At 39.2% G+C, this 12,105-nt stretch overlaps 1 protein-coding gene across 5 annotated transcripts in view; it reads right to left on the bottom strand.

Annotated features, from left to right (window-relative positions):
• mv (lysosomal-trafficking regulator mauve) overlaps window positions 1–12,105 on the bottom strand; it is a 120,815-nt gene that overhangs the window by 97,141 nt on the left and 11,569 nt on the right. For all 5 annotated transcript variants that reach the window (XR_011333988.1, XR_011333989.1, XM_069835670.1 and 2 more), the window contains exons 6-11: window positions 11,644–11,919; window positions 10,352–10,464; window positions 7,122–7,459; window positions 6,149–6,490; window positions 2,361–3,729; window positions 1,320–1,424 (exon numbers count right to left, since the gene is read on the bottom strand). Coding sequence is in view for 3 of the 5 variants with exons in the window: in XM_069835670.1 (XP_069691771.1) it covers window positions 1,320–1,424; window positions 2,361–3,729; window positions 6,149–6,490; window positions 7,122–7,459; window positions 10,352–10,464; window positions 11,644–11,919 (2,543 nt within the window). In the remaining 2 variants the exon portion in view is untranslated. The remainder of the gene's footprint in view (window positions 1–1,319; window positions 1,425–2,360; window positions 3,730–6,148; window positions 6,491–7,121; window positions 7,460–10,351; window positions 10,465–11,643; window positions 11,920–12,105) is intronic.

The following is a 12,105-nucleotide window of genomic DNA, read 5'->3' as shown; positions in this document are numbered from 1 at the left end:
ATGCCACTGAGGAGTTACAAATTACAGAAACACAAACTCACCGTAGACATTGCATAATGTATGCAATGTAAAATTAATATTATATTTTCCACACGGAATACAGTAACTAGTAACACATTCCACAACGAATTTCTGATGTATGTTGCTCGGATTTCTCCTGGGCAATCCTTCCACTGTCATATGGCACATTTCATGGGTGTCTGCTATGCACTCAATGAGATACCAAAAATTTCTTCACACTTGTGGGCACAATGGCACACTTTATCACGAGAGAAACGACTGTATGAACTTTGAGTAAAGACGTCACTTATCTGCAGAGGACTGTTTGCGTTCAAAACAGGTCAGACATATATTTACTTTAATGCTATTATAGGTGTAACAGCACAATGAAACGAATTTGCTGATAAGCTAATTGTTTATTTACTTTCCAAGTTCCTTTGAAATTTCGATACATTATAATTAAGAATGACTAATGGCTAGCAGCAGCATTTCATTGCAAAGAACATTTCAAGTACATGCAACGTGTTTCTTAAAGAGCACCAACAGAAGTAACTATTATTTCAGAGACTGGCATTGAAATTAAGAGATTTCCTTCCATCCAAAAATTCTACTAAAAAATTCTCATTTTCCTTTTTTGACGTTACCATGTAATAATGTTCTTTTACATGAATAATGGACATTTACTCGTATTAACTTCAACTGTCCTCGATGATATAACAGTTACAGGATTGGCAAAAGGTCACGAAATTTTAATCTTTCTTCTCCTCCCTTCCCCCTCCTATCCCATTACCTCCCCCCTCCCTCTCTATCCCATTGTCTAAAATAATTTCCACTACCACAGTTACAAAATTTTTATACAATCAAAGCTTATTTCCATTTCAAATATATTACTCTATGGTCAAATTTTGTGAAACATGATAGATTACTGTGCATGCATTTAGACCACAGTATTTTGGGTTCAAACCCTAACAAGGACAATGGATATTTGGCGGAAAATAATTCTAAATGACTATCAATGGATAAAGAAATGTTGTTTGCCCCATGTAATAGATTAAGTGCATGTAAGATCCCTTTGTTCATTAATAAAAATGGATAAAGGCTGAAGTTTAAGATCAGATTCACGATACTCTGTTCAAAGCTCTTGGTAGAATATCAGTTATTAAAAGACATACACAAGCAAATACCAAATTATGTAAAATGACATAGTATGATATGGAACAGTAAAATGTTAAATTAAATTAAAAAGATAGCTGTAACATTTCTGAAGAAGAGTAAACAGAATCATATACATTAAATGATAAATGATGGAATGTACTCACCTGAGTCATCAACAACAGGTGGTGCCGTCAAGATGACAATCAGAGTTGATTCTATCACCTTCATGCACAGATGGCTCTCCGAGTGACTGTCAGCCATCCGCATGCCTGTGTAACATCGAAACGTTTTAATCATACCATATCATATATCATATCATATCATATCATATCATATCATATCATATCATATCATATCATATCATATCATATATCATATCATATATAATATCATATCATATAATATATCATATCACATCACATCACATCACATCACATCACATCACATCACATCATATCACATCATATCATATATCCTCAACGCATTTCTCCCATCGTGGTACCAGTATTAGTATACCCTGTTCACAGAAGTCTGTTTGGCTGAGTATAGCCATCTGCAGACAGTTGATTGCACTTCAGCATCAGTTGCAAAGCGATGGCCAGCCAGAAATTTCTTCATGGGACCAAACAGATAAAGTCCGACAGTGCAAGGTCTGAACTGTATGGTGGATGCTGGAGTACCTCCCAACCAAATGTGTTGATTTTCTCTCGAACTGAAGCCGCAACATGGGGGGCAAGCACTGTCATGAAGAAGTATGACATTGTCACAAAGGGCACGATGCAACATTCACGTTTGAATGTAGGCTGCAGCATTCACAGTGGTCCCAATTTATTCTTTACTCGGGAAGTAGCAGATATTGACTCCCTAGACGCACGCACGCACACAAAAAAAACTGTACTGAGACCAAGAAGTCACCACTAGTATGACTCTTAGACTGCCCTTTCTCCACTTCAAACAAGTATTGAAAGTGCAGCTAAAACTTGTTTCAGAACCCTCCCAAGGCTATAATTTACCACTTTCATTTTTGTTGTGTTTAGTACATACAAAACACATACACACAGATCTGCAGGACGTCTTTGACTGCAGAATCCTATGATTATGTAGGAAACACAGTGAAATGGGGCAGAAAATGCCTTTGAAGATCGCAGTATTAAGGAGATCTATAAAGTAGCCCAAAAATACACAGGATTTTACATTTAGATTACCTGGCTGCTTTGATGTCACTCGATCAAGAAGCACCTGCAGGAGTTTCAGTCCATCTCGAGCAAGGGGGTTCTGTGCTAGATGCTTCCTGTACTGTGGGCTGTACAGGACAAGGTTGGCGCATGTCCGCCAGAACACACAAACAGTGGCCAGCAGCTGCATATGGCTCTCGGAATCATGCACAGTCGTCTCTTCATCTTCCTCGTCACATACTGTCTGCTCCAGTTCATCATCTTCAGATATGGCAACCCCAAGAAGAGAGAGAACACGTGTCGTAGCTGACTGCACCGCCCCCTGCAGCATGCACAGTGAGGGTAGCTTCCCCACATCGTCATCCACATCGCCATTTTCATACTCCAGCTTCCATATCTCAACGATTGCAGTCACCTCCAGGATAGAACAACATAGTTTCGAGAAGGCTGGCAGGGATATCAGCTCCAAGATGTGGTTGAGCCCTTCATACTGTGTCACAAACTCCTCTACAAACATCACATTTCCTGATAGTATCGACGAGAATGCGGATAAGCATGAGAGAATGTTGAACTTAGCATTCGACATCTCTTCACTAGAACTTGAGGGATTAAACCAGCAGGTCTTGGCTGTGATGAATGTGGGATAGAATACCTTAAAAAGCAAGCGGTGCTTTATGGCAGGGGTGCAGCGAGGTGCCACTTTCAGGAGATGGGAGGTTGTGGTATGGCTGAGCTTGGTATCTGGGGACTGGACCAGATCGCGGTACAACTCTAGGCATTCCCAAGAGCTCCTCGCTGGGGTCTCTGCCTCATCAGTCTTCTCCATATCTGTTTCAGAGAGTCGCCGTTCAGTTTTCTTCCACACGTTTTCGAATAAAGATTCTTCTGCAGAATATTCGGAAGTCAACACAGATTTTGGGGCGAAGTTTCCACTGCAGAAGACACAGGACACAGTGGACTCATGCTGGGAGATGGCTCCCAGCTCCGAGTAGATGGTACGCTCCAACAAAGCAAATCCCAGTGCCCGCACCTTGCCATTGCTGCCATTCTTGAATAGGTCGATGAGTGGACCAATGACACTGCGTGCAGGGAAGCAGCAGCAAGTGCCACATAGGGTCAATGTGCGCAGCACATGTGGACGGATGTTGATGGTGGGACTGGAGCTTGTCAGGATGCGAACCAGAACCATAAAGAGAGAGGCCACACAGCAGGTGGGCTGACGTGGACCAACTAATGTGGGACTAAATGGTCCACCAAGAAGATCGTAGTGATGGTGCAGAGCACCTGATGCTTGGTTCACACATCGTTTGTGTCGAGCCCGGCGGCAATCATGGGAGTGAACGATTTCGCCACGCACTTTTTTCAAAGCAGTCACCAGCTGCCCAATCAGGTCGATCACCTGCACACAATGAAAAAGTCCATTTCAATATTTTTATCATTTTCACAACAGGAAACGTAATATTTTAATGAAGACTGAACCAAAACTGTAAGATCTGAAGAATAAATAACAACATACCTAGGCTGTAGGCATATATCAGTCGTTTCTGAACATTTTTTATTTTGAGAAGCTCTTGGTTAAACTTAGGGGAACTCTGGTTGGCTAACACATAACATATTCATCTAGATGAGAAATCAAGCTCCGGGATCACATACAACTGCTGCATATACAATCATGGAGCGTAGAACAGCTCATCTGCATATCCAAAAGGCAGTAGTAGCCTGTTTGGTACATGCTCCATATGAGTTTTCCAAATCAGTTGAGTATCTAGGATTACTCCCAAATATTTAACGGACTTGTTTAATAGTAGGTCCTTATCAAAAACAGAGCTCAAGGTATACTGTTTTTATCCAGGTTCCCTGGCTTGTAAGCCCAACTCGCTAGCACTGAACCACCATGGTGGTCAATCAGAAATCCCAGTTAAAACAGCAGAAAATGTGTATGCAGAAGCTCGTGCTAACCCCAACCCGCTCATATCTGGCCTTGGCCAGTATGATCCTACGTTACAGCATAGACACCAGACAGGTCCATTAGATATACTCTTGAGACAGGACAGGGAGGCAGGCGTTACTCCCAGGTTTTGGTAGTCACGACTCGACTCCATGAGACTCCTTGGATAGTGCAACTACTTTGAAATGACCTTGTCTTAACTGCGCTAAACAAAATCCCTCCCAGACTACATCTACATTTGTTGATCGATGGAATTATCACAGAGCCAATTGGCTAGCATATATCCATCGATTCATAGAGTCATTCTACCTAAGAGCCAAATGGCTAGTCTCTGAAATTGAAACAACTCATCCAGCCTAAGGTTTTTCCGTGGTTTTCCTAAGGCGCTAAGACAAATGTCGGGATGAGCCCTAAAAGAAATGGGCCACGGACCTGCACTCATATCCCCATGAACCCCTTAATTACTCAAAATTAATTATTAATTACATCTATCCAAAATTCATAAATCAATCGACCTATTACCTAAAAGCCAAATTGGCTAGTCTCTTATATTGAGACAACTCATCCTGCCTAAGGTATTCCGTGGTTTTCCTAAGGCGTTAAGACAAATGTCGGGATAAGCCCTAAGAGAAATGGGCCACGGACCTATATGTCCTTCCCCATAAGCCCCCCCCCCCCTTTTTTTCTAACAAACAACTTAAAGCCCTAGTTCAGAGTATATAAATTATGAAATACATGTGCAACATCACACATGTCGCAATGCGAAAGGACAGGGAACCTTTCAATTTGCAGATTAAGAATTCACGGCGTCTCTCCTGGCGGTCTTCACCTGCCTTGTCATTGAACAACAAACGACAGAGTCTTCTCGACTCCTCCTGCACTGCGAAATGACAGTTCATTTCAATGTGCAGATCTACACCAGCCATCTCCTCCTCGTCCCGTCCCGTGATCATTTTGATCACATTTACATCTCCCTCGCGTATGTGGTACCTAAGAGGTTACGTCCATTTTCGGTTTTCCCCTTCAAAATTTTCTAGAGCTCCTTCAGTGGAGCAGCGTAACCCAGAGTGAGACTAGTGGCCAACAGGCCTGGAGCTCACATATTTAGTTTCTTACAGCCCCCCACCCCTTGCAAGGACGCGTTTTGCGTACCTTTTAAATTTGTCCTCCCAATTCTCCTCTTTTTTTCGATTTTCGATTTTTTTCGATTCGATGGAAAACATTATTTTGAATGTGAAGCAATCAATAATTTCCAGGAATGCATGACAAAGAATGTAAAAAATCAACATCCAGCAACAAACTACTACTTTTTTTTTTTGCAAAGGTATGTGTGTATATGATGTGTGAAAGAAGGAGAGAGAAGAAACAGAAGGAAGAGCAGCAGCAGTTTATTTAATGATGCTTTCAACTGCAAACGTTCTGCAGTATCGAAACTCAATACAGGCGAAAAAAGGAAGCCTTTTATATATAGTAAATCTACTACATGGGATCCACACGTTATTTGCTTCTCAGAGAAATCCATGCTAAGGTTTATATTGCTCTTTAAAATTCAACATCTTTGACTAAGCTTGAACCTATGAAACCTCGAATCCAACGACCAACATAGTAAGCAAGCAGAAGAGACTGTTTGGTGTTTAAACTATGAATACGTTTCATTAATTCTCAGACGAAATAAATAGCTTAGTGTCATAAAGCAAAGCAGGTAGAGTAAGATTCTAAAAATGACTATAATTTCAGAATTGTTTACAGTAATTAATTCCGCCTTTTGGTATACAAGAGGCAAACATGATGAGAATATAATAATTGTTCAGGATTGATCTAACAGTCTCTAGTTTAATTCTATTTCTACAAATGTAATTAAGTGAAGCACCTTCTTGGCCCTGGACATGGAAAGCTGCAACTCGACATTGGGCAAGGCCAGAAGGGCCATAACAGTTTTCTCGATGAGGCGTCCGCCGTGGCTCTCTGAGAAGAGCTGAAACAGCTGCAGGAAGTCCTGGAACTTGTCGACAGTGGAGCGTTGCAGTAGTAGACAGTACAGGAACATAAGTACTCCATATGCAGTGCCAAATACGAACTCCTGCACCAGTTGCTCGTGTGATTCGGGTACTACAGCATCCAGTTTCCTGACTGCATCCTCCAGAATCTTCAGCATTACAGGCAACATGCCATTACGAATGGCTGCTGTTGTTGCCTCAGGATGCAGTAATATCTGCAACAGTACATTTTTACACAATGATTAAGTGAGTTAACGTAGTGCAGTATATCTTCGCCATAATCTACTTGCATGGATGGAGCTATTAATTCTGTTATCATTTTAGCACTATCTTCTCCTAGATCTGATACATTTATTGAATTTTACCGTACACTTAGGCCTTTTACGTCTACGATTCAAATTCCTAATGCAGTAATAAGTATAAAAGACCAGAACTTCACCACTCAACATCTCGTCACAAGATAGAAGCCAAGGGTTGTACTCTTCATGGACAAAAACGCGGGTGCTACAATTTATAGCTGTAACAATTAAGAATGATGCTATGCTGTCGAATATATGAAGTGACAACTAGTAGACGAAAGGCCTATCAGTTCAATTTACTACATTTTTAGGTCTTATAAAACTTACATATTTATGTCTTAACAGTAGCCATTATAAAGAATATTACACGCTAAGAGAAAAAATATTTAATTTAAAGTAAGTACAGGTAACAAATAACAATAATAATATCACTGTGTGGCACGCACACGCACACGCACACGCGCACACACACACACACACACACACACACACACACACACACACACACACATCATAAACAATTTTTTCCATAACAGAGACAACTTACCTTCTCCAAGGCCGTAAGTAGTAAGCGGGTCATGGCTGCCTTGAGCTCAGCTATTTGGGCAGTGACTAGATTGATGTTGGTATTGCCTCCAAACTGCAGTGTGCATAGGTTCTCCAGCGCGAAGTTGACAGCCTGCAGGGAAATATGCTGTCCACTATTGGCAGTCACTGGAGAGATTCCATTTAGTTCTGTGCCACACAAGCTCCTCAGCAAATCAATCACTAGGCGGAAGAACTCGTAGCAGTGGATCTCTGCAGATAGTACCTCCTTTGTCCGTGAGTCTTCAAAGTCACCCGGACTAAGGGACCTTCTGGAGTCCAAAATTCTGTCCCCTCTTCCTGCGAAGCAGTTAGAGAATAACACCAATAAACAATTACATAATCTGTAATCAGTCTAAAATTTCATCACATTGCATACAGGGTATCCATCACACTTTTTCATTCCTACATTAAAGAAAGTAAATTTAAAAATTTCATTAAATTAATAAATTATAAAAAATAATTAAATAAATTCAGACACTGGCGACTAACAATTCATGGAAACATCCTGCTCTTCCGAAATTGTACTCTAGATACATTATTAAATGCAGATGATCAGGTTCTTTTTGCTACAAATAAAGACGAGCTGCAATACTCAATACATCACCTGAATATAATAGCACAAAATTTCAATATGAAAATTTCCCCAAACAAAACAAAAATTATGGCATTCCAAGGTAAACAGCCAGTTAGGAGTAAAATTTGCATTGGAACCCATACGTTAGAACAGGTAAACTCATTTAAATATTTAGGTTATAATTTGACATGTTTACCTGTTACTGATATATCTGAAAATATTCAACATTTTAATGGAGCCTTAAGAACCATCAACCAGGTTTTCACAACCACAAAAAACCAAAAACATACCAGGTTAAAAGCATATAAAGTTCTAGCAAGACCTGTCCTCATGTATGGTAGTGAGGCCTGGACTGTCCGAAACTCAGATGTTCAACGCCTAACAACTGCAGAAATGAGATTTCTAAGGAGGACTGCCGGCTACAGCTTGCTTGACCACAAAAGGAATGAACTAATTACAAAAGAATTGAAAATTACACCTATTTATGAACATCTCAACCACTATAGACAAAAATGGCTTAACCATGTCAATAGAATGGACCGTTCCAGACTCCCAAGACAAATTCTCCGCTATATACCACATGGAAGACGATCTTTGGGACGCCCCCTGAAAAGATGGATGGAGACCGTAACAGGCCACTACGCCTAATACCTGCAAGGACGATGATGATGAATGAAATAAATAAAACCTTAACCCATCTCCGATAATAAACAGCATTATTCAGTGAGAGCTAACCCAAAACAGAAGTGAAAAACATTCACATTCACTTCATTACAATACTTTCATTTCAAAATATTAGCGAGTTACTACAGGAATTAGTAAAGTATCATACAAATCAGAGAGAAGGTTCTATTTTCAACTGGCTGAATATGATACTGGGGAAATTTCACAAATAAACACAAAATACACAAACATTTTATTACACCTCCTCGAATTTAAAGACATTAACATACAACTAGAAACCAGTCTCAAAATCAAGTGACCCACCAGAAGTGCTGAAGGCAACAAGTATAGCAACTATAGAAGAAAGATATCCAACTGGTGCTTGGTATACGATTATAGTGATGGTTCATGTACAAACAACGAGGCAAGCTTTGGAATATTTAGCACAGAATTTTCGCAATATACACCCTTGCGAAAATATACAAACAATTTCGAAGGAGAACAGCAATAAAAACTGCTCTATTTAATGTTTTATACAAGCCACATATAAAGAAAAACATAATTCTATCAGACTCCAAAGCAGCATTAAAGAGCATATCCAATAACAACAAAACATCAGAAAATCTACAAGATATAAGAAAACAGTATAAAAACATCAAATCAAGAAATAAGGAAATTGTCTTCCAATGGATGCCATCGTATGTGGATCTGCTTGACAATGAAGCTGATAAGTAGCTAAAAAAATCCACCCAAATTAAAGCAAAGCCTGTCTTTAGTGTAGAAATCCCAACAACATGCAAATTAATAAAGGAACACTATATAAGATTGGAAATAAACAACAACTGAGGGCATCACCCGAATAAGGGCGTATAGAGCAAAATGTAGTTCTGGTATAAACTAAGTTCAATGTTTGTCAGGTGTCAGGCTGATCATTGTTGTGTCGAAAAAGTATACTTTACACACTGAAGAAAAACTTTTTCGACACAACTGTGATGAACCTGACAGCTGACAAATATTGAAATTAGTTTATATCGGAGCTACATTTTGCTCTATACGCCCTTATTCGGGTGATGTTCTCAATTCTTCTTTTCCATTCCATCCTGTCTTCCTTTCAGTCCATTTCTTTCAAATCCTTTTCATCCCATCGATCTTCTAACCTCATGTAACTATATGATCATAGGTTGACCTCTCTTCTTTCTTCCGGGTGAAAACCATTCTAAAATGTTCATTAGTAATTTCTGCTCTGGCATTCGTCTTACGTGAACATATCTTTCTAATTGTATTTTATTCCCTCTAACAAATAGTAGTTGCGACAGTGGCAGGAGCAGCAACCATAGCAATGGTGGCTGCAGTAGCAGCAGCAGCAATAGTAGTATTTAATTTAACAATGTTTTCAACTACAGAGGTTATTCAACGTCGAAATTAAACATGGATGAGAAATGGCTGACGAATCTTGCCTCGACTCCTCTACGAGGGACAAATTTCTTTTAAGTGCCATAAATTATTGCAAGAATCTCCAGGCTTTACTTACCTCCAAGAGGAAGTCGATAAAAATTTTAATGTCTTTTCAAGTTCGTTACACTCAGCTGGATATGAACCCACGAACTCCAGATCTAACATCCAGTATGGTAATCGCAAGACCACTAAGGACGACAATGTGGTGATTGCAGTTGAGTTCACTATAGATGGGTGGTTGCAGCAGCAGAAGCAGCACCAATAGTAGTAATAGAAGTAAAAGTAGTAGTGGTGTGTTATTGTGATGGTTGTAGTCTAACTGATGATGAGCATCATCATGATCACATTCATGGTGAAGTTAATGAAGTATTTGTGGCAGTGGTGGTGAAGAATTCCTTTCTGTCAAACCTTACACAACTGTACTCTAATAAATTAATTCTATAAACAAATGAATAATGTCCATTATCTTTTCCTCAGTTGTGCAACACAGTACCTACCTCCATGAGGCCGTCTTCTACTGGGAGTGTAGTCAGGTCGGTCCAACCGGGCCTCATCTTCACTGCGCACAACTGAGGTGAAATAGTCGAAGTCCATTGGGTCCAGCCAAATTCTGACAACACACAAAGACAAAACATGTTTCTTCGTTCTTGAATACACTTTTTTAACAGTTATATAATCATTAATCACTGATGAACTATTAAGTTATTTAGATTAATTAAATAACAACTTCACTGTGTTAATATTTAAATTATGATATTATTTTATCTGATTAACTAGTTTCGATGTTACATACATCATCTTCTGAATTCAGAATTTATCTAAACAACTTAATAATTCATAAGTGATAAAACTTGTATCCAGATATACTTTGAGGAGTAGGAAGAGGAGGCCAAATGGCTCTAATTTGTTGAGGAAATAACAACTGTATATATATGCAACACGCATCTGTTGTCTTTACTGGTTGAGTGATTACTATGCTCCGAAGTTTGTGAGTTTAAACAAGGTCGAGGGCAGTGGACGTTTAATGAAAAATAATAAAAACTATAAAACTTTCTTAAGTTAAAACGTTAAAAGTGTTTAGCTAGGGGGTGAGGAGTGTTCTTTCCAGCAGTTCATGTTTGTAAACAAAATGCATGGTTCAAGAATGCCTATTCTGTTGCAGTTACTTTATCCGAGCCATAGTCATAAAGTATATTACTTTTTTTTTTTAATTTCTAACACTTTCAACGTTTCAGCTTAAAGTTTTATAGTTTTAACACAGTTTAGTATATACGGTCACGAAGCCTGAGTTGTGAGGGTGCTAGGAACAATTGACTGTGCCGGACTTTTCCGCATTGCCTGTAATGAGGCAATATTAGCGATCCTAGTGGTTAGCAACTGTCTATGGGTGCATATTTACTACGTATTGAGCTTCGTGACTGTATATACTAGATTGTGGTTTTAATATGAGTGTTAAAGTGAACAATAAAAAATAAATAAATAAATAAATAAATAAATAAATAAATAAATAATAATAATAATAATAATAATAATAATAATAATAATAATCCATAGCACAGCATTCTTCAGAAAGAAAATAAGGCCAGGGGCCACAAGACATAAATATACAATATAAAAAAAATCCTGAATGAAAGGATATCAACAAAAGAACAGTTTCTCATTCACGTCAAAATTCATTAAATATTGTTAGTCACTACTCCCATCTGAGGTAATCAATTGTCAATATCCCTCAGAAAGTCAATGTCCTTGGCCAAACTTCGGATCCATAGTTGTTTATGTGCTAGCTTACCTAAGTGTGGTGCTGGATTTGTTAAGCTGCTCTAGTTGGTTTTCTGTGCCCAGACAGTGCTCAGAGTCACTAGTAGCTCCAGTGGTGTCTCCACTTGCGCCACCCAGTGTCACAATAGGTGAAGCATTGCCCTTCACAGGCGTTCTGGTGCGGCGCCCAGAGCGATTTGTCTTGGTTGATGTGTTGCTGTGGCTTCGCATCAGCTCGGCTCTGATCGGGGGACAAAGACCCTGCTGCACGGTGCGCATCAACTTCATCTTGGGAGGCGTTCGAATCCTTGTAATGGAGTTCAATTGAAACTCTATAAAGTTCACTAAAGGGAAGTCATTTTTAAAATCTGGTCTCATACATAAGCACCTAGCGGTCTATTTCCCTTCTTGCTTCCTACTATAAACTGCTGATTGTTTTGCTGTTATTCAACACTTGGAGGTTATTTCTATCCATAATAGCATTGAACTCATT

This window comes from Periplaneta americana, chromosome 9, assembly GCF_040183065.1.
Source record: "Periplaneta americana isolate PAMFEO1 chromosome 9, P.americana_PAMFEO1_priV1, whole genome shotgun sequence".
Taxonomy (NCBI): domain Eukaryota; kingdom Metazoa; phylum Arthropoda; class Insecta; order Blattodea; family Blattidae; genus Periplaneta; species Periplaneta americana.
This window is presented reverse-complemented; position numbering and strand designations above follow the sequence as displayed.